Source organism: Podarcis tiliguerta (assembly GCF_965153285.1).
Source record: "Podarcis tiliguerta genome assembly, chromosome: 2".
In the NCBI taxonomy this organism is placed as follows: Eukaryota; Metazoa; Chordata; class Lepidosauria; order Squamata; family Lacertidae; genus Podarcis; species Podarcis tiliguerta.
The window spans coordinates 18952361-18973921 of record NC_139535.1 but is presented as its reverse complement, the minus strand read 5'-3'; the positions used below and the strand labels follow the sequence as shown (position 1 = coordinate 18973921).

General features: G+C 48.9%; 2 protein-coding genes and 1 long non-coding RNA gene across 5 annotated transcripts in view; all 3 read left to right on the top strand.

Moving 5' to 3' along the window:
• LOC310671182 overlaps positions 1–21561 on the top strand; it is a 361314-nt gene that overhangs the window by 331002 nt on the left and 8751 nt on the right. The gene's annotated exons all lie outside the window — the stretch shown is intronic.
• Positions 337–4363, top strand: TMA7 (translation machinery associated 7 homolog). 2 transcript variants are annotated; one of them, XM_083426888.1, is made up of 4 exons: positions 337–492; positions 1981–2036; positions 2394–2481; positions 2876–2901. In XM_083426888.1, exons 1-4 carry the CDS (start codon positions 477–479, stop codon positions 2884–2886), a joined length of 171 nt encoding a protein of 56 aa, XP_083283014.1. In that variant the 5' UTR covers positions 337–476; the 3' UTR covers positions 2887–2901. The 2 variants fall into 2 exon arrangements, with proteins under 2 accessions (XP_083283014.1, XP_083283013.1); XM_083426887.1 differs by lacking the exon at positions 2876–2901 and adding an exon at positions 4173–4363 and having other exon boundaries at positions 338–492.
• LOC310670774 (uncharacterized protein) lies at positions 8554–14759 on the top strand. Of its 2 annotated transcripts, none has more exons than XM_083426529.1 (2): positions 8554–9013; positions 12088–14759. In XM_083426529.1, the coding sequence occupies exon 2, from the start codon at positions 12167–12169 to the stop codon at positions 13121–13123; it is 957 nt and encodes a 318-aa protein (XP_083282655.1). In that variant the 5' UTR covers positions 8554–9013; positions 12088–12166; the 3' UTR covers positions 13124–14759. The 2 variants fall into 2 exon arrangements, with proteins under 2 accessions (XP_083282655.1, XP_083282654.1); XM_083426528.1 differs by having other exon boundaries at positions 8554–9170.

Here is a 21561-nt window from a genome sequence, read left to right as displayed (position 1 = left end):
AGGCAAAGGTATAGAAAGCAGGCGACTGGATCGTGTGGGAGGCCGAAACCTTCTAGAGATGTTCTCTGTGGGGAATTCCATCTTTCAAACTGAACCAGTTATTCACGTTCAACTCTCCGAACGGACAGTATGATTTTTTTTGACGTCGCTCTACACTTTCCCCTTCTATCTCTATGGTCTCTCCCTATAGCCTTCTAGACGTCGGTCTAGCCCTTTCCCCGTTTATCTCTATGGTCTCGCTAGCACTCTGAGCGTCGCTCTAGCCCTTTCCCCGTCTATCTTCATGGTCTCTCCTGCCCTTTCTGCCTCTATGGCAGAAGTGGTGTTTCCGGGCCGTGCGGAAGTGATTCCCTGCGTCATACCTGCGACTGCTTGGTGCTGCTCCTTTTCCTTTCCTCCCCGGCGTCAGGGCCTTCGGGTGTCGGAGCGAGCGGAGAGTCGGGGAGCAGCGAGCCAGCAAGCGAGGAGGCAGCATCATGTCGGGACGCGACGGTAACGAATCTCGGTGAAGGGGCAGTGATGGCGGGAAGGCTGCGGGCGGCCGTTGGCAGGGATTTGCTGGTGGGAAGGCAGTGGGAGGGGGCGCCTCCTAGGTTGTGGGGCTAAGCAGGGGAAAGCTCTAGCTGGGAGGGTCCGCGGCTTCGGGTCCCACTGCCAGCTGCGCGCCTTCTTCAACAACCCGGCTACAAATAACAGCAGCCACATCTCCTGGCAGCAGAGTGACCCACACGGCAAGGGGATGGTGTTGGGGTCCGCTAATCGGGCCCAAGCTGCCTTGGTCACTGAAAAGCCAATAAATGCCATAGCCAGAGGAGATTTCCCACCATAACTCGTTTATTCAGCTGAGTAAAACAGAGAGGAAGGTCCATACAGTGGTACCTTGAGTTACATCCGCTTCAGGTTACAGACTCAGCTAACCCAGAAATAGTACCTCAGGTTAAGAACTTTGCTTCAGGATGAGAACAGAAATTGTGCTCCAGCGGCGTGGCAGCAGCAGGAGGCCCCATTAGCTAAAGTGGTGCTTCAGGTTAAGAACAGTTTCAGGTTAAGAATGGAGCTCCGTAACGAATTAAGTACTTAACCCGAGGTACCACTGTATAGTTAAAGCTATGGTTTTCCCAGTAGTGATGTATGGAAGTGAGAGCTGAACCATAAAGAAGGCTGATTGCTGAAGAATTGATGCTTTGGAATTATGGTGCTGGAGGAGACTCTTGAGAGTCCCATGGACTGCAAGAAGATCCAACCTATCCATCCTGAAGGATATCAGCCCTGAGTGCTCACTGGAAGGACAGATCCTGAAGCTGAGGCTCCAATACTTTGGCCACCTCATGAGAAGAGAAGACTCCCTGGAAAAGACCCTGATGCTGGGAAAGATGGAGGGCACAAGGAGAAGGGGACGACAGAGGATGAGATGGTTGGACAGTGTTCTCGAAGTACCAGCATGAGTTTGACCAAACTGCGGGAAGCAGTGGAAGACAGGAGTGCCTGGCGTGTTCTGGTCCGTGGGGTCACGAAGAGTCGGACACGACTAAACAGCAACAACAAAACAGAGCAGGAGAGCCACACTCACCAGTGTGATGATGAAGCTGCCCCAAACAGCATTTGTTCATACTTTTTATAGGCCTGCCCCCTCCCTTTCCCCCTTTCGAGGTTCCTTGCGCTGATTGAAACAGGACACCCTGCCTGGAGATCTTGAAGGGGAGAGTTGCCTGAAAATTGCCTAGCAGCGTTATCAGGTCTTGACACATTTGTGGTTCACCCTCCTAAATTCTAAAGCAGGCAGTTTTTTACAGAAGCAAAATGGCATCAGTTAGGCTAACCAACAAAACAAAACAAAGCAAAGAACAGTGGGAACATGGCATTGGTTATGAAATGGGTTGATTTCTTAAGAGGCCACAAGACTCTCTCCTAATTGCCTGCCATTGCCCCGCAGTCTGTCTCTTATCACCTCTCTCTCTCTCTCTCTCCCTTCTACCACAGGTGGCAAGAAGAAACCTTTGAAACAGCCCAAGAAGCAAGCAAAGGAAATGGATGAGGTGAGAAACGTGTAAGGGGGTGTAGAGTGAAGGAGGGGTTGTGGTACTGTGGAGAAACTGTGATTTGGGAATACGGGGAGGGGAAATTGTCGGTGAGGCAGCACCTTACTATGAGTATTGTGGGCTCCACAAAACTGCTCTTCCAATCCCTAATACCATTATCCGTGGTCACTCCAGAATGAGCCGGCTAGATTACTGTGTGTTTTGTGCCGACAGCTGCTTTTTGAAAGGAGTGCCCTTCTCCCCTTTCGGAAGGAAAGAAGTCAGAGTTCATTTTGACATCGTTCGGTTGTCATTGTGGATTTATAATTCGGGTTCGTTGCTGTTTCACGCTGTTACTTACAAATGTCCCAACAGGAAGACAAAGCATTCAAGCAAAAACAGAAGGAAGAGCAGAAGAAACTTGAAGAGTTGAAGGCAAAAGCAGCTGGCAAGGGCCCACTTAGTAAGTGGCTTTTTCTAAAACTGTGTGCAAATGAAGAGTTATCTTGAGTGATCTGACTGCTGGGCAGACATAGACACTGGGAGGAGCTCAAGGTTAGGGAAATACGGCTAATGTGCCAAGCCTAACAGATCTAACATGGTATGTTGTTCACTGCCTTTAGAAACTTGTGCTTACATTTGCCTGTTTCCTATTTAATTTTATTCTCTTCTGTGCCCTCCTCCCCAAAATGCCTGAAGGCGCCGTTGATAGTAAATAGCAAAACATGTCGCTTGCCTCATAACTTGAGTCTTTGATATCTCAATTAACAACATGTCTCATCCAATGCTAGTCCTACTTAGAGTAGAACCATTGAAATTAATGCACACAACTATTTCAAATCCATTAATTTCAATAGTTCTGTGCTGACTAGGACTAGCATTGGATTCAGCCAGGATTAGACAAATTCATGGAGGTAAATGGTTGCTAGCAATGTTGGTTATACTTTGTCTCCATGACCGGAGTCAGGGATGCTTCTGAATACCACTTGCTGGAAACTGCAGGCTGGGAGAGTGCTGTTGAGCTCAGGTCCTGCTTTTAGGGCTTCAAGATGCAACTGGTTGGCTACTGTGAAGCCAGGATGCTGGGCTAGATAGACCATTGGCCTCATCCAGCAGGCTGCTCTCATGTTCTTAATGCACTTTTTGTGGCAGTGTTCAAACACAAGGACAAGACCACGTGCATATACAGTATGTCTCACTGCCATTCACCACCTTGTGCCTTACAGTTTGTATCATGCTGATGCTGAATAAATGTGTGGATTTATCGTAGCCTTGGTGGAACCCAGCTGCTGCTCCCACCCCCACCATAGAATACCTTTCCCTTCGCAATAACTATGCTATTAGCCATCGCTGTCGTGTAATTTAAACACAGTGTTAAAGACAGTTTAAAATAAACTGCAGGTGCTGGAGCATTAATTGAACACACTCGGTGACCCATCCCAGCAGATGGAGCCAGGCCACTGAACTGTCCAGAGAGACATCAAGGGCTGCCCAATATACTGTGTGTTGGGGTAGTCTATTATTATTATTATTAACGTTATTGCTATTTGGTGAATTTATATACTGCCCTATACCTGGAGGTCTCAGGGCGGTTCACAGAACAAAATCAAAATATAAAACCACAAAATATATTATCAAAATAAAAACAACTCAATACCCCCCCCAAAGCCACATTTTAAAAGGGCACAGGATGTCAATCAAATCAACCAACGGCCTGGTTAAAAAGGGAACTTCCCTGGGGAGAGCCTTCCACAGATGGGGAGCCACTGCAGAGAAGGCCCCTTCTTGTGTTGCAACCCTCTGGGCCTCTCGAGGTCTTGCCTTCTGGTTCCAAGTCATGAAGAGTAGTTGGCAAGTCCTGGTTAGATAGATAGGGCTTCAGTTAAATGTAAATGAGACAAGTGCCTTGCAGAGCTCCTAGAATCTTTTCTGGGAGTTCATGCATACTGGACAGCTACCTGATTTTTCAGAGTTTAGACTGCCTTATGACAACTTATTTCTATGTATCTGCATTGGATGAGGAGAAAAGCAATTTATCCAATGTGGTCCTTAGTAAGTCCAGGATGAGAGATGGACTTCTGGATTTTGCTTCTAGTACCACATGTTAACTGTCTTTCTTTCCTAAACCTGATAGTAATGTATTTCCTTTTGCAGCTGGAGGTGGGATTAAGAAATCTGGTAAAAAGTAGCCGATTTGATGCGACTACGTGGCAAGAAAAGCATTCACTCTCCCTGGATGCTTGGCACTAGGATGGATTTCCAGGCTGATGTTGTGGGAAACATTAATTTGAGCACCTTTGTACATTTCGTTCAAACAAAATAAATGGCGCTTTTTTTTTTGTTAACGTCCGCTGAGTTTCTTTACTGTGTCCTTTGGTTCCTGTGGTGGGTGATCAGGAGATAAGGCAGAAGTCCTCCAGATATTAATGGACTACGGCTCTCATCATTCTGCTTCAGAGACCGTGCAGAGTATTTATACTGAGCAGCAAAATAAAGAGATATTTAATGAAGGGGCATGCAAAACAGAAAAAGAGAGGATCTGTTAAGGTCCTTAACTGTTTGTTAGAAGTGAGTGAGCTTGCACAAGTCTGGTTGGCTTCTCTGATAACATAAGAACATAGGAAGTTGTGTCATACTCATTGAGACCATTGGCCCATCTACTTCATTACTGTTGACCCTGACTGACACTGAGCTATTGCCCCAAGCGAAGCCCCAGCTCTCGTAAAGTCTCTGTGAAGATGACCAAGTGCAGGAGAACCAAAGCTGCAGGCTTCACATCCAGCTCCTCAGGCTGCCTGAAAAAGAAAAACTTGGTGACACCGTGGATGTCTTCATCCAGTGGATTTCAGAGAGAAGGCTCTGTCATGGATCAGGGCAAACTGGGCAGGACCACCAACAGGGCCTCCCCCTACCATTTAGAGCAGGAATGGCCAAACTTGGCCCTCTAGCCGTTTTGGGGCTACAATTCCCATCATCCCTGATCACTGGTCCTGTTAGCCAGGGATGGTGGGAGTTGTAATCCCAAAACAGCTGGAGGGCCAAGTTTGGCCATCACTGATATTGAGGGTCTGAGATGGTTGATATTAGAGGAGACACTGTTTTAGGTTCTCTTCTTTGGCGGTCACTCGTAGTTGAGTAAGATTGTCTTCTATGAACACAGTCTTAACAGTGAGTCCGTATGTGATTGTGGAGGCCAGTTCTGGATCCACATATCCTTTCACACAGGAGATGTAGTATTCTGGGGGAGAGTTGATCATGGTGAGGGTTTGCCAAACGTGCCTTCCTCTTAGCACGTTTCTCCCTTTCATCCTGAGTTCGAGCTTACTATTTCAAGTAAAGGACCATTAGGTCCAGTTGTGGCCGACTCTGGGGTTGCAGCACTCATCTCGCTTTATTGGCCAAGGGAGCCGGCGTACAGCTTCCAGGTCATGTGGCCAGCATGACTAAGCCGCTTCTGGCGAACCAGAGCAGAGCATGGAAACGCCGTTTACCTCCCCGCCAGAGTGGTACCTGTTTTTCTACTTGCACTTTGACGTGTTTTCGAACTGCTAGGTTGGCAGGAGCTCGGACCAAGCAACGGGAGCTCACCTCGTTGCGGGGATTCGAACCACAAACCTTCTGATCGGCAAGCCCTAGGCTCTGTGGTTTAACCCACAGCCACCGTACTTGAGTCCAAAACCCTTTAGAGTTTTCTCCACTAGTACTAGCACCTTGAATTGTGCCTCATAGCTCACCGACCCCATAATTCTGATGGATTCCCTCCATCCCAGCCTGTAGGTCATTGGTCCCAGCAAATCCTTCCAGGCTGTGAGATGGCATAACCATCCCATATCTGTTCAGCGCGACCCCGCTGCATGCCTGTTGTTTGACCTCTGCGTCTTTCCCATCAATGGAGAAGAGTACATTGGATGGCATCTCAGTGGTACAGATGGTGCTAATTTTCCTAGGGAAATGTCTGCAAGTGGTCGTGATGCTTCTGGCCTGCCCAGAAATCCATGCAAACCTCCATAGGGGAGGGCTCAGTCAGGCTAGATGCTCTTTGCCCTTCATCCTACTGTATCTGTACTTTTTATGATGGATGTGCCGTGTCTTAGAAAAACAGGACATACAGCAATCCTACCAGCATGGGGGTAGCCAGTGGCGTAGCTACCTGTGCCGGCACCCAGAGCAGCAATCCGCCCACGGAGGCAGGGCGATCCATGCAGGGGGGGCGCCATAGCGATCCACCCAGGGGGAGCCACGGCAAGCCACCCACAGAGTCCACCTGGCGGACGCAAGCCCCACGCTGCCGTCCCAGGAGAGACACAGGCCAGGCCCCACGGTAAGTGCCGCCCCCCCCCCCGCAGTGTGCCATTTTGTCACCCCCTCAGGGATGACACCCGAGGCGGACCGCACCCCCCCTTCCTACGCCTCTTGGAGTAGCAAGAATTTTTATTAGGGGGCAGGCTTTTTTGGGGGGGAGCAGAATCTCAAAATTTGTATTGATTTGTATTGATTTTGATCGATTGGCTACGCCCATGCCTAACAAAAGCAGCACCCACAAGCTAGATGGAAGCGCAAGTTCCAGGCTCAGGGAGAGGGAGGGGCGGGGTTGTGGGTTCGAGGGGGAGGACCGTCAACGTTGGCGGAGCACAAGAATGGCACAAGTTGGGGGGCGCTGGGCAGGTTCCCCCATTCACACCCCCAGTCAATGCATCTCTGCGCTGTGTGGGTCAAAAGAACAGACACGTAACACCCAGAAGACTATAGGGGGAGGACTCTGCAGGGGGTTCGACTAGATGCCCCTGAGGGCATCTATCATCCTTCAATTCTGATCTTTATTATTCCAAGGGAAAGACAGTCAGTTTCTTTCTAGATGAAGTTCATCAAGAATAGTACAGTGGTACCTCAGGTTAAGAACTTAATTTGTTTTGGAGGTCCGTTCTTAACCTGAAACAGTTCTTAACCTGAGGTACCACTTTAGCTAATGAGGCCTCCCGCTGCCACTTCGCGATTTCTGTTCTCATCCTGAGGTAAAGTTCTTAACCTGAGGCACTATTTCTAGGTTAGCGGAGTCTGCAACCTGAAGCGTCTGTAACCTGAAACATCTGTAACCCGAGGTACCACTGTACTCTTCTCCCACCCCCCACCCCCGTAACATTAAACCTCAAGATAACATTCATTCATTTGTGCTCTCATTGTTATTTGCCTCCTTTTTTCTGTTCTGTTCTTCCTTGCTCCCCCAGCACTGGGTAAAATTTGTGTGTGACTGATTTGTATTTTGCATTTTCAGTTGGTTGAGCAGAGGCAGAAGTGCTCTCATATGTGCTGTTCTTGCTAAAAACGCACAGTCCAAATTGAGGCAGAGATGGCTGCAGTGGGTGGATAAAGTTATATTTGGAGCAATGCAAGTCCCTTTTGCCCTTCCGGCTGCCTTTAAGAGGGGATTAGATTCTATTGATGCCACCTTTAGCTCTGCATTTTAAGAGAAGCTTTCAGCAGAGGTGAAGGAAAAAACTTTGGAAATCTGGTTATTCCAAATTCTTCTACTTTTTGTTTTTACTGTCCCCCCCACCAGCAACTTGCTGCTTCAAAGGCTGCAAAGTTTCTCAGCCAGTGTGGTGTAGTGGTTAAGAGCGGTAGTCTCGTAATCTGGGGAACCGGGTTCGCGTCTCCACTCCTCCACATGCAGCTGCTGGGTGACCTTGGGCCAGTCACACTTCTCTGACGTCTCTCAGCCCCGCTCACCTCACAGAGTGTTTGTTGTGGGGGAGGAAGGGAAAGGAGAATGTGAGCCGCTTTGAGACTCCTTAGGGTAGGGATAAAGCGGGATATCAAATCCAAACTCTTCTCTTCTTCTTCAGCTACGTTTTTTTGTGATCTGTCTTTTGTTTTGTAAAGTACTGTTTTGTTTTCCAGAATATGGTTGTATTCTCAGGCGCAAGCGTTTGAAAGCGGGGATTTCAAAACATTTATGTTTTCGGTTCTGATACCAACATTTACTACTATAAATTAGTAGAAATTTAGAAAACATCTGAAGGCAGCCCTGTTCAGGGAAGTTTTTAATGTGTGACATTTTGATGTATTTTTAATCTTTGTTGGAAGCTGCCCAGAGTGGCTGGGGAAATCCAGTCAGATGGGCGGGGTACAAATAATAAATTATTATTATTATTATTATTATTATTATTATTATTATTATTATTAAACAATAAAGATTTTTTTAAAAAAATGTTTTGTCAAAACTGAGAAAGGACAAAGGGACAGAATATCCTCCGTTTCTCCAGCGTGGTGAGGATAGTGTACACAAGAGCATATTGGAAGACGTGACTGCATCTGTGAACGTATGTCATGGGAAGAGAATTTTCTGTCATGTCCTTCGAAGGCCAGACTCTCATGAGATTCTGGGCTGAGTGACAGACAGCTCCTGCTTTTTCCTCCAGCCAGGAGCCCGCAGCGTAACAAGCGCGTACCCTCCAACATTTCCCCATGAAAACAGGGACGCCCAGAGGAAAAGTGGGGCATTCCAGAATCAAATCAGAAAGCAGGATGGCTTCTGTAAAACAGAGACTGTCCCTGGAAAACAGGGACACTTGGAGGGTCTGCGAAACGTTTCCCTTGAGCATGCCAAGAGCGCCTTTCCCGCCCCCGCGTGCCTTAGGCGCCCTCTCCTCTGGGATTAGCAAAGCCCGAGCTCCAGGCTTCTAATTTTAGAAATTAAACCGGGAACGGGCGGAGTGGAGGCGGTGGAGGAAGCGGAGGCGGTGGCGGCGGCCCGACGGGGACGCACAGACGAGCGGAGGTGGCTGCTTGCTCTGCGGCCGCCAGAGGGCTCTTGCGGCGGCTGCTTGGCTCTCCTCGTCGGCTCAGGCCTGGGTTGCGCTTCCTAGGTCAGGGTCTGCAGCTGCTTCCTCTATTGCGAGCCCGGAGAAGTCGGTGCGCCTTTTGGAGAGGGAAGGCGCCTTTTGCGCACGCTGCGCTCCGGAGACGCCACCCGGGGACCCCCAGAGCCGCGCCTGGTGGGCGACCCCTACCCGTGCGGTGGAGGCAAGCCGGGGAGCCTCCCTCTGAGGGGGCTCCCGCGCGTGTGACCCCCGAAGGCGACGCGGTTTGTTGCCGCCACTGTGGACCCCCTTTGACTTGGGCACCCAAAGAGGGAGAATCTCCTACTGGCAGGTTAGCGGCCACGACAGTGGGTGCGCGGGTGGGTTCACAAGGGGTGTCAGCGGGGGAGAGAAGGCGGGAGAAGGAAGGGGACAAACGCCGGAGTCGATGCAGCGAGGGGGGCGGCTAGCTTGGAAAGCGGAGTCCACTCCGAAGTCAAGTCTCCGTCCGAGGGCCTCGAGCCCAGGTAACGCTTGCTTGCAACATCGCTGCGCGATTTTGCGCACGTCGTCTGTTAAAAAGAGGAGACTCGACGGCCAGATCAGCGTGCCTGGGGTGTAGCCTGAGCGCGATTCTCTGCCTGTCTGCACAGGCTTGGCAAATGTGGCGCAGATAAGCCTAGTGGCCCCTTGGGGCATGCTGTCGAGATGGTTTAATAGAATTGTGGAGTTGGAAGCGACCCCGAGGGTCATTTAATGCAACCCCTTGCCATCCAGGAAACTCGGCTAAAGCATCCACGACAGATGGCTATTCAACCTCTGCTTAAAATCCTCCAAGGAAGGAGGGGGAGGGAGACCGCTGCACTGTCGCGTCAGAAAGTTATTTATGATGTTTAGTCGGGATCCTAGTATTTGAAGAAGCAACTCTCCCTATACCAGCCTCCCTCTTCACTCCCTCTTCAGGGGTGGTCTTATAGTCGCATTATGGGAGGAGATGCCTCAGGTGGTCTTCCCTGGAGGAGTGCCCCCCTCCATTTACTGAAGGCCTGCCCCTCTCAGGTACTTTTGGGCTGACTTTGCATTTTGGTCCCGCCTGAAAACATTACCACTTCACCCATGTTCAGTAAGGGAGCTTGCTGAAACAATAAGCTGAATTGTTAAGTTGTGATACTGCCTGCAGGCAGTGGCGTAGCGTGGGTTGTCAGCACCCGGGGCAAGGCAAGTAATTTGCGCCCCCAACCCATGGATTTGTGCCCCCTAACCCGTGGATTTGTGCCCCCTAACCCGTGGATTTGCGCCCCCTAACCCCAGATGTTGCGCCCGTTGCGGCCGGCCCCCCCTGCACCCCCCACGCTACGCCACTGCCTGCAGGTTTCTTTCAAGGCGTTTTTGGCATCGTGAGTGGCGCGTTTGTGTCAGTTCTGATATTTCCGCCTGCTCTCATTGCTTCGTGTATTGTATTGTTTGGTGGTTTTCTACGCAACTCACCCCCTGGGATTGTTACTGGATGAAAGGAAGGATAGAAAAATGGGTAAATGGATCTGGAGCCGTGTTCAGGCTTTATACTCACGGGTAGGTACAGAATAGCCCCCTTGCCGTGGACACTGTGCGCATCAAGGCTGTGCGCACCTTCTGGTATTCGCAGTGTGCAAACATCTGCATGTGCCAAAGCCCTGCAGATGTTGTGCTGTGTGCATGGATGCTGGGGAGAGAGGGGTTAATCAGCATGCATGGTGTCAGAACTACGGCTAATCAGGGTAACTCCTGTGTTGTTGACTTATTTGTGAGCATAACTCCTGGAATAGGACTAGGGAGCAGTAGTAATTCTGTCTTAGTTAACCTGGAATAGAAAAGTGTCGTGCATCTGGCTTCATATGAGTGAACTCATGTATGCATTTCATGCTGCAAGTCTGAGTATGTTTAGTTTTATTATTGGAGCGTTTATTTTCCCGCCGCTTGAATGTAATAAAACTTCAACGTGGTTTGCAGAAAGAACAAAACGATAAAATTGCCAGTACGAAACAGTTAGAAACAAACAATGTAAGACATTAAAAATATAATTGAAATTAACAATAAGCTAAAAACACATGTCCTTTACTTGGAAATGAAGCTGCGTACACACACGTTACCTGTGAGGAATATTCTTTCCCTCAGTGAATTCTGGGTGCGGTAGTTTACCCCTCGCAGAGTTGCAATGCTCAGTGACCCTTAACAAACTACAGTGCCCAGAATTCATTGGCAGGGGAAATGCCATTTGTAATTTAAAGGTATAGTGTATACGCAACCATACTTTGTCCTCATTGTTATAGATGCATCACAGTGTGGGGAATATGTCCTTGTGGTGCTATGGACTCTCTGATCATCATCTGAAGACTTTCTTTATATGCCTCCTCCACATGAGGTCTGGATGGTGGCAACACACAAGCCTTTTTTGCAACGACTTCCTGTTTGTGAAAGGTTCGGCTGGTGCCTTCATTACAGATATTTAGGTACCTGGCAGAAACATTCCTCTTCAACCAGACCTTTGGCCGATTCATATTCTACAGCCTTTTAAATGTGTTTTTTAAAAATGAATGAATGAATGGATGTATTTTTTTTACTGTTTTGTTTTTATTTTATGCTTTTACCCTGTATTTTTATCTTGCGAACCATCCTGAGATCTTTCAAGCGAAGGGCAGTATATAAATTTAATTGATCTCTGCTGGCTTTTACCGATTTCCTCTCAATAATAATAATAATTTATTATTTATACCCCGCCCATCTGGCTGAGTTTCCCCAGCCACTCTGGGCAGCTTCCAATTGAGTGTTAAAAACAATACAGCATTAAATATTAAAAACTTCCCTAAACAGGGCTGCCTTCAGATGTCTTTTAAAGATAAGATAGCTGCTTATTTCCTTCACATCTGAACAGAGGGTGTTCCACAGGGCGGGCGCCACCACCGAGAAGGCCCTCTGTCTGGTCCCCTGTAACCTCACTTCTCGCAATGAGGGAACCGCCAGAAGGCCCTCGGCGCTGGATCTCAGTGTCCGGGCTGAACGATGGGGGTGGAGACGCTCCTTCAGGTATACAGGACTGAGGCTGTTTAGGGAAAACCCACCTGATTTGACTCTTCCTGCATTGCAAAGGCGTGGGCTCACATCTCGCTGGAGCAGCTCCCATACCGATCTGGGCACGAGTAGAGAAGGTCTCTAAATCTGTGTCAACGTGCATAACATGAGCATTCAACGTAAGTGACTCTGACTGATCTTTTATTATGATGCTTCTGCAGGTACTGGGAGCCACGCAGAAGAGGATACAGTGCCATGGAAGACGGTTTGCACAGCCCGTTCCTCTGAAAGGCCCGCAAGATGCTGACCCCTAATCCCGAGTGCAGCCAGCCCCGCGAGAGCAACAGCAAGACTAGAGGAGGGGAAGAGGCGATGCCTCGCGCCCGGCCCGCCGCGAAAGCCGTCCAAGGCATCCGCAAACGCAAGGACTTTGTGGTGTGCCAGCAGGGCGCTCCGGCGGAGGAGAAGCCCAACATCTGCATCGAGTGCGGGAAAACCTTCAGCCAGAACTCCAGCCTGGTCAACCACCGGCGCACGCACTCCGACGAGAAGCCGTACAAATGCCCCGACTGCGGGAAAAGCTTCGGGGTGAGCTCCAGCCTCAACCGGCACCAGCGGATCCACACGGGGGAGAAGCCGTACAAGTGCGGCGAGTGCGGCAAGCGGTTCAACGACAAGTCCAACCTGACGCAGCACCAGCGCATCCACACGGGCGAGAAGCCCTACAAATGCATCGACTGCGGCAAGAGCTTCAGCCGCAGCTCCCACAAGAAGCACCACCTGCGCCACCCGCCGGGGAAGAAGCTGGGCAAGGGGGGCGCCGCCGCCCAGGCGGACGGGGCCTGCGCAGCCAGCGCCAAGCCCAAGTCCCGGAGGAAGGTGGAGGTGCTGAACACCTGCACCGAGTGCTGGCAGAGCTTCAGCCAGAACGCCGACCTCATCAAGCACATGCGCATCCACACCGGCGAGAAGCCCTACCAGTGCAGTGTCTGTGAGAAGAGCTTCAGCGTCAGCTCCAACCTCTTCCGGCACCAGCGGATCCACACGGGCGAGAAGCCCTACGTGTGCTCCAGCTGCGGGAAGAGGTTCACCGACAAATCTACCTTGGTTCAGCACCAGAGGATCCACACCGGGGAGAAACCGTACTCCTGCCGGTTTTGCGGCAAGAGTTTCAGCCACAGCTCTCACCACAAGAGACACGAGAAGATCCACAAGGCGGACTACTCCATACTGGCCTACTCGGCCCCACTGAGCTAGCAGGTTGCCGGAGGGCAGAGCGTTCCAAACTGCGTGTCGTGGCACGTTCAGTGTGTCAGCCATGGTGTCCAGGCGTGTCGCTGTGAACGCTCCTCCTGGGGATGGAAATCAGGGCCGTTTAACTTCCGGTTTGCTAGTGGAACTGAACTGCCATGTCGCGAAATGACGCCCGTCTGGAAAGCGTGTCACCAACGTTGAAAGTTTGGAAAGCTCTGTCGTAGGGGGGGAAAGGGGGTTCCCTGCTGGGGAGTCTTTTTCAGAAGCACACAAGCCCCTTTGGAAGCTAGCGGGCGAAAAAGCCTGGTGGGGTGGGAATGGGATGGAAGGGGAGGGGAGCCCGCTGGACATCTCACCAATTGCCAGCTTACCAGCACATCAGCTGGTGATTTTCGGATCAATTCCGCTTCTTGAGATCTAGATACAGTGGTACCTCGGGTTACAGACACTTCAGGTTACAGACACTTCAGGTTACAGACGCCGCTAACCCAGAAATAGTACCTCGGGTGAAGAACTTTGCTTCAGGATGAGAACAGAAATTGTGCTCCAGCGGTGCGGCAGCAGCGGGAGACCCCATTAGCTAAAGTGGTGATTCAGGTTAAGAACAGTTTCAGGTTAAGAACGGACCTCCAGAACGAATTAAGTTCTTAACCCGAGGTACCACTGCCTTCCATCCCAAAGGGGACATATCTGGGCTAAATGGCAAAAGCATATGGCAGTGATTTTTCTTGATGGCTCTGCTCCAGAATGCAGGTGGGAGTGGGGTTTCGTATTTTAAAGACCTCCACATTGATCAAACGCCTTGTTCATTTTTTATTATTAAAAAAAGCACATTAGGAACGCATTTAGTTCAGCATCCTGTTCTCACTGTGTTCCGCCAGATGCCTGTGAGCCACCAGGACTTGAGATTAACAGCCAGTCTCCCAACCTGGGTTCCCCAGCAGCTATTATTCAGAGGCACAATGCCTCTCTGAGAGTGGAGGTGGAGCCTGGGCATTTTGGCCAGTAGCCAAAGAGTATCAGCGACAACCTTTTCCTCTGATGTGCTAGTTTTCTGCAAGTGGAAGGGTTTCAAAGGAATGTGGGAGGGTATGCAAAAATGTGACAACCCCCCACCACCTGCAATCTGAAGTGGTCCAGTCTGTTTGGCGTGAGTTTGCCGGACATAGATCAACTCTTGGTCTCAGCACTGATTCTCCCGACGTTTTCCTCCAGAACCGGTTCTGGCCATGAAACAGCCTCACTTAAAAAACAGAGCTCTTACAGTGAGCATCTCCGGAAGCCTTTGCTGCTTTTGGCTAAGCTCAAAAGCTCCCTGCTATATACATTAAAAAGAACAGCTCTTCTTAGAGTGACCCAGAGACTGTGATTCTGCTTTTCGGACTTCGAAACGGCTGCGCCCGTTTTTTCTTGCCACTGTGTGTAGTTTTCAAAGTAGGGAGGGGGCCCTTTGATCCCAACCAATCCAAAACTTACTCACCCGATGAGGAGGACTGAAACCGTAATCTGGAAAGCTTCCCTGAAAAGACAAGGTTTTGATCTACCTGTTCTTTGGAGAATATCATTAGTTATATCAGGACCTTGTGTGCTCTGCATTACCTTTCTGTAAGTCATATTTTATAAATGTTTGTCATTCAAAGGCTATCAGGTGTGGTGAAGCTGACCCTTTTGCTCTCCACAGAATAGAGCGCGACAGTGTACGGGTTAGTAGTACCGTATTTTTTGCTCTATAAGACTCACTTTTTCCGTCCTAAAAAGTAAGAGGAAATGTGTGTGCGTCTTATGGAGTGAATGCAGGCTGCGCAGCTATCCCAGAAGCCAGAACAGCAAGAGGGATTGCTGCTTTCACTGCACAGTGATCCCTCTTGCTGTTCTGGCTTCTGAGATTCAGAATATTTCTTTCCTTATTTTCCTCCTCAAAAACTAGGTGCGTCTTGTGGTCTGGTGCGTCTTATGGAGCGAAAAATACGGTATCTTGTCTCCTGGTTCCCATTAGTGTCCTTTCCACAAATATGCACCATACCTCAGTTATTTCGCCACCCCCTTTCTTCAAAAGCGTAGTTGGACGGTTTTTCCAGCTCCAGTGAACATGCCAGCAGGGTATAATAGGGCTGGAGGAACATTGTCTCTCTGCATATTTAATTTGCATGCAATTAACACAATGTGCATAAAAACAACAAGCAGAGGATGCTCATTAATAGATTTAGCTTCCCTTGTGCTGCTGATTAAGTTTCTGGTGTTGGGCCTCTGAGATTCTTTGCAGACAATCAGTAGTTAGCGGTGGTCTCAGTTTTTACATTGGCACTTGGTTTAGCGTTAGGTTTATTAAATTTTACGTATTGTGGCCCTCTTACAAAAAGTCCCAAAGTGATTTAAGGTAAAGGGACCCCTGACCATTAGGTCCAGTCATGACCGACTCTGGGGTTGTGGCGCTCATCTCGCTTCATTGGCCGAGGGAGCCAGCGTTTGTCCGCAGACAGCTTCCGGGTCATGTGGCCAGCATGACTAAGCTGCTTCTGGCGAACCAGAGCAGCACATGGAAACACTGTTTACCTTCCCGCCGGAGCGGTACCTATTTATCTACTTGCACTTTGTGCTTTCGAACTGCTAGGTTGACCGGAGCTGGGACTGAGCAACGGGAGCTCACCCCGTCGCAGGGATTCGAACTGCCGACCTTCCGATCGGCTAGTCCTAGGCTCTGTGGTTTAACCCACTGCGCCACCCGCGTCCCTTTATCACTGTAAAGTGATTTACAACCTAGTAAAAAGTGCCGCGATAAAAATCACACGATAAATGTAATTAGAAGCAGATTTAACAAATAGGGCATCATGATATCATCGGCTTGGCCCAAATGTCTGGGAAAACAAAAATCCTCTTACCTGCTGCTGAAACGATGGCAAGGTTGGCACTGAGAGGGCCCGTTCCCTCATCGCCACCCTCTGGACCTCCCTTGGAAATGATGTGCAGAATAACCTCAGATTATGATCTCAGGGTCTGGGCTGGTTCATATAGGAAAGGAGGTCCTTTAGATATAGGGGACATGAGCTTTAGAGGTCAAAACCAGCACTTTGAACTGAGCCTGGAAACAGTGAGCCTTGATGAAAAGTGAAAATAGGAAGAATGCACGGTGGATTACTTCCCCTGTTTTAGGCTGACTGAAGCTGCAGGAGTCATGGGTGGGACACCCAATATTGTTGGGCTCAGACTCCCATCAGCCGCAGCCAACATGGCCAAGTGTCAGGGGCGATGGGAGGTGAGGCCAGCAACATCTGGGGGAGCCACATCTTCCTTATCCCTGCTGGAAGTATTGCAGCAAGGAGGGTTCTTGCAAGCAGAACCCCCTACGCACCATCTGCAGCCGTGCTTTGCAATTCAGCATCCCCAAAGGACACGTGGCCAGTAAGTAATGTCTGTAGGCTTTAAACTTGAATTGGTTTTTTTTAAAAAAAAACTATTCTACTGCCCTGTCTACAAATCTTTGTTTCTTAAGACTTGTATTCCACCTTGTGTTTTAATGTACTGAAGTATAGACACTTGGGTGCAAACACTGCCATCAAGTACGAGGGCTGTGAACTAACAGTGGGCGGTGTTAGTGGTATACACACAGGGACCACAAGGTGGCGCTGTGGAGGGAGGCTTGACCATTTTTGTGTGGGAAACTACAGTTCTGTTGTTTTGCCTCCTCAATGGAGTTGCCACTCGTGGTAAACTCTATGGCAGGCATGTATTTATTTGGGTTTGTTCCACCGGGCCTGATCAATGGTTTTCTTTAACCATTTCTCATTCCTCCATAATTAGCCGGTGCTTATATGTTATACTCAGGCATTCATATAGGAATTTCTGTAAGAAGAGACCCTTCTGTGGCATAAAATTTCCAATAAATTACCTTTGACCTTTTTTTGGGTTCATGCCTTGTGCCCATATGTAGCAACCAAGCAGCTGGCATTCTCCATGCAGCATCAGAAATAAAAATAGAAAATGGCTTGATGCATTTTGGGTTTAAACCAGCTGTCAGAAAATCAACGACAAGACCAACACCCCCCTGCCGCCCTTTGGCGTTTTTAAATTTAGCTGTACATTTTAGATTCAGAGACTGCTATGAATCAGCCGTTTGACACGATGACATAATTTCTCTAAAATTATGAAGGAAGTATGAAACTGTTTTTTAAAAAGGAGACACACACCCCATTCCCCTCACAGCTGCAGTTCCCAAGGCTCCCTAGGAAGGGGGATTGGCCCACAAACCTTTGGGAATTGTAGCGCTGTGAGGGGGATGGGTGGGTCTCAGCACCCTGGACAAACTAGCACTCCCAGGAACTTTAGGGGAAACTGCTGCAAATGGTATGACGCTGGTTTAAATGTATAGTGCAAATGGGCCCTTACTTTTGGTAACCAACATTATGCGCCGGGCAAATTTTCCTCTGAGCTGTTTTCTCCATGAGTATGCTTATTTATTAGAAGGTGGAAACTTAAAAAAACACACACCAAGAACTGTAAAATACATGGAGCTGGTTTATTTTCCAATCTAGCTCAGATTTCTAAGAAACCAAGGTGTGGAGCTTTAGGTTTCATCATAAATCGAATAGGTATTTTAAAAAAATAAACAATCTTTTGGTCCTTGGAGAATGTCCTTGTCATACTTTTTGCGACTTGTTGAACTCCATTCATCTTTCGCTCTGGATATTGACAAGCTAGAGTGTGGTCCAGAAGAGGTTGACCAGAATTAGGAGAGAGGTCTGGAGACCAAGTCTTATGATGAAGGGTCGAAAGAGCTGCGAATATGCAGCTTGGAGAAGATGGCGGGGATACCTGATAGTTTTCTTTAAATATCTGAAGGGGGTGGTATATGCAGAAGACTTGTGCCTTGTTGTGTTGCCAGAGGACAAGACTGGAACCACTTGAGGGGACAATAGAAAGGAACCTGGCAAAGTGTGTGCATTGCTGCTTCCTGATAGGAGGCAGGGTGCCAGGAAATCCCAGTTGCAGTTGCTGAAGGAAGTGACTGAATAATGATGTTGACCAAGTCATGAGGCCTAGGCTGGCATACACACCATGGCCTGGATTCAGCTAGCTTGGTGTGCCAGTTGAAGCCAATGCAAGGGCACACAATTAGACAATGGGGCCTCCCCCTATGCATCTTTGCACCTCCCCCAAATATGCTCTGGTAGTTCAGGATAACCATTAGACCTGTATGCATGAGGAGTGCCCCTGTCAGACAAACAGAAATGTGCAGGTGAAGAGATAATCAGAATGTTTAGGGAAGTTTTTAATGACCGATGTTTTAATGTATTTTTAATCTTTTGTTGGAAGCCGCCCAGAGTGGCTGGGGAAACCCAGCCAGATGGGTGGGGTATAAATAAATTATTATTATTATTATTAGTAGTAGTAGTAGTAGTAGTAGTAGTATTGAATTCCTCCCCATACATTGAAAGCACATTCTTGCCTCCAAAGGTTCCTGGGAATGATAGTGTGTTAAGAAGGCTGGGAATTGTAGTTCTGTGAGGTGAAAACTATGGGGATAGTTAAATTCTCCAAGTATCTAACATGGCTTACTGGGGACAGAGTGGGGGACAAACCTTCTGGGCAGAGGATACTGCATATCAATGTCCTTATTCTAACAAACAAGTGGATTTTGCTTGGCCCAGGGAAAGCAGAAAGCTTCTGGATAAACCTAGAAATTGTAATTTGCTGTTAAGGGTTTTACACTCAAAACCACATCCAGCTGTTTTTCTCTCCACAAGGGAATGAGAGAGGCATGATTTTGAGTGTGTGGAGGGGAAGCCATTATGAGTTTGATTTTCAAAACAAGCCTTACGTAAAAGGTACCTGCAACTACATGTCTTGTGAAATTATCAGCCAGTGAAGAACTCAAAACCTACAGTGGAGCCCATTGGGACAGTAAACTTGCAGTAAACAGATTCAGTAAACAGTCCTTTGTTTTTGGAATCCTCTTGAGGAATAAAAGGGACCAGGAGCCCTGAGGGAAGGCAATTTTTTAGTGGACAATTGGCCTGTTCCAATATTGCTCTTCCATTCAAAATCTCCCAATGTGGCATTCATTTGTTTCCCACTTTCTTCACCAGGGTAGGAGAATCTTTGGCACCTGAAAGTTGTAGGATTCTAGCTCCCATCATCCCTGACCACTGGGCCATATTTGAGGACCACCAGGTTCTCCATCCCAGATCTGTTGTATTCAAGGCAGCTGGCAGCCATACAAAAGGATAAACAACACAAGGAAAATAAATAAATGGCAAAGTCCTTTGAAAGACTTAAATGCACACTGTTCACTGACAAAGCGACCGACCATACCTTTATTGAGATGCTGTTTAGATTTTGAGTGTGCCACTACTGAAAAGGCCCTGTCACAAGTATCCGCCCTCCATACATCTGCCGGTACATGTTTCTGCAAGTAACATAAAGTTTGAATTGAAATTGAAATACTTTATTTTCACTTGTACAACTTGTATACAGTGAGATTACATGAGCACCCCCACTCAGCTCTCGTAGTTTTAATTCCCCTCATTTACTGACGCACACCCACCAAACCCAAAACAGTTGCCCTGTTATCTTTTCATTCAGCAGCCTAACAGCCCACGGATAGAAGCTGTTTTTTACCCTGTTGGTGTGACTAATCATGCTTCTATATCTTCTGCCAGAGGGCAGGAGATCAAGAAAGTGCCGGCCAGGGTGTGAATCATCCCTGAGAATTTTCCTCACTCTCCTGAGGCAACGTTCTTCCACAGTGTCGTCCAGCGGATTCACCGGACAGCCCATAATATCTTGTGCTGTATTCGCCACCCTCTGTAGGCACTTCCTATCAGTTGATGTCAAACCAGTGTACCACACCGTGATGCAGTATGAAAGGACACTTTCTTTTGTGGACCGGTAGAAGGAGATAATCAAATGTTGATTGACATCGTTCTTTCACAATACTCTGAGGAGATGGAATCTCTGTTGGGCTTTCTTTCTCACACTGTGAGAGCCAGTGTGGTGTAGTGGTTAAGAGCGGTAGTCACGTAATCTGGGTAACCGGGTTCGCGTCTCCGCTCCTCCACATGCAGCTGCTGGGTGACCTTGGGCCAGTCACAGTCTCTCAGCCCCACTCACCTCACAGAGTGTTTGTTGCAGGGGAGGAAGGGAAAGGAGAATGTTAGCCGCTTTGAGACTCCTTAAAGGGAGTGAAAGGCGGGATATCAAATCCAAACTCTTCTTCTTCTTCTTCTTCTTCTTCTTCTTCTTCTTCTTCTTAACCACCTGGGTTAAGAGAAGTTGACCTCTGGAGAGAATCAATCAACCTCTCGCTAATTTGTCATTTGAGTGGCTGATGCCAAAAATGTATAAGAACCCAGTGGCCCATCTAGTCCAGCATCCGGTTTTCACAGTGGTTGCCCCAGAGCACCTTCCCTTCCTGTGGTTTTTCCAGCAACTGGTATTCAGAACCATTGCTGCCTCTATAGCCCACTCTTCCTGTTAATTTTTCTAATCCTCTTTTGGAGCCATCCAGATTGGCTGCCCTTGCCACCTCCTGTGGCAATGAGTTCCGCAGTTTAACTATGCGCTGTGTGAAGAAGGACTTTATTTTATCTTCCAGCCATAGACATCACAGACTTGTGGACTTGGAAGGGACCCTGAGGATCATCTTAGTCCAGCCCCCAGCTGTCCCTTACCGGGATCGAACCTGCAACCTGGGAATTATCAGCACCAGGCACTAACTAGCTGAGCTATCCTGCCACTGGACGTTCAAGAGTTCCAGTGTGATGAGAGAGGGAGAGAAACATTTCTCTCTCCACTTTCCCCACGCCACGAGTGCCGTCTTATAAGCTTCTATCATGTGTGAGCAGATAGCATCAGGAGTGATGAAAGCAGCCAGAGCTGGAGGCCTCTGGCGTCTTGAACGGAAGGTGGGAAGGAGGAGAGGAGGAATGCAAGGAGATCTTTGGTGCTAAGGAGACTAGGTGAAAAAGAAGGCACCCTTAATAGTTGTGTGCGAGGCGCAGGAGTCCTGCTGCCTTTTGCATCTGCGCCCTGAGGGACCCCCGGACTCTTGAGCTCACGTTCAGCTCCTTGGCTTCCTGCTGGCATCTGGTTTGTGAGGCCAGGGTGCCGGACTATAGATGGACCCACTGGCCTGATCCAGACGTCGGCATTTCAGGATGCTCACATCCCAGCCAGCCTTTGGCCCTCTTCCTCAAGCCACGCGATGGCAGCTGAGCGCAAAGAGAGGCTTGCATTCACCTTTCCCAAAAGCAGCCGGGCACTCACGCCCCAGCAGCTACTGCGGGACAATGTCTGCAGGGAGCGCAGAGGCAGGGAAATGAGCGTGGCGCAACAGAAGCCGCCGCCGCGTCCCCTCGGCGGAAAAGCAAACCAAGGCGCCACGGACCATCGCTGCCAAGGCTGCGCCCACTAGGGGGCTCTGGCATCGCCGGCGCCAGGCTCCT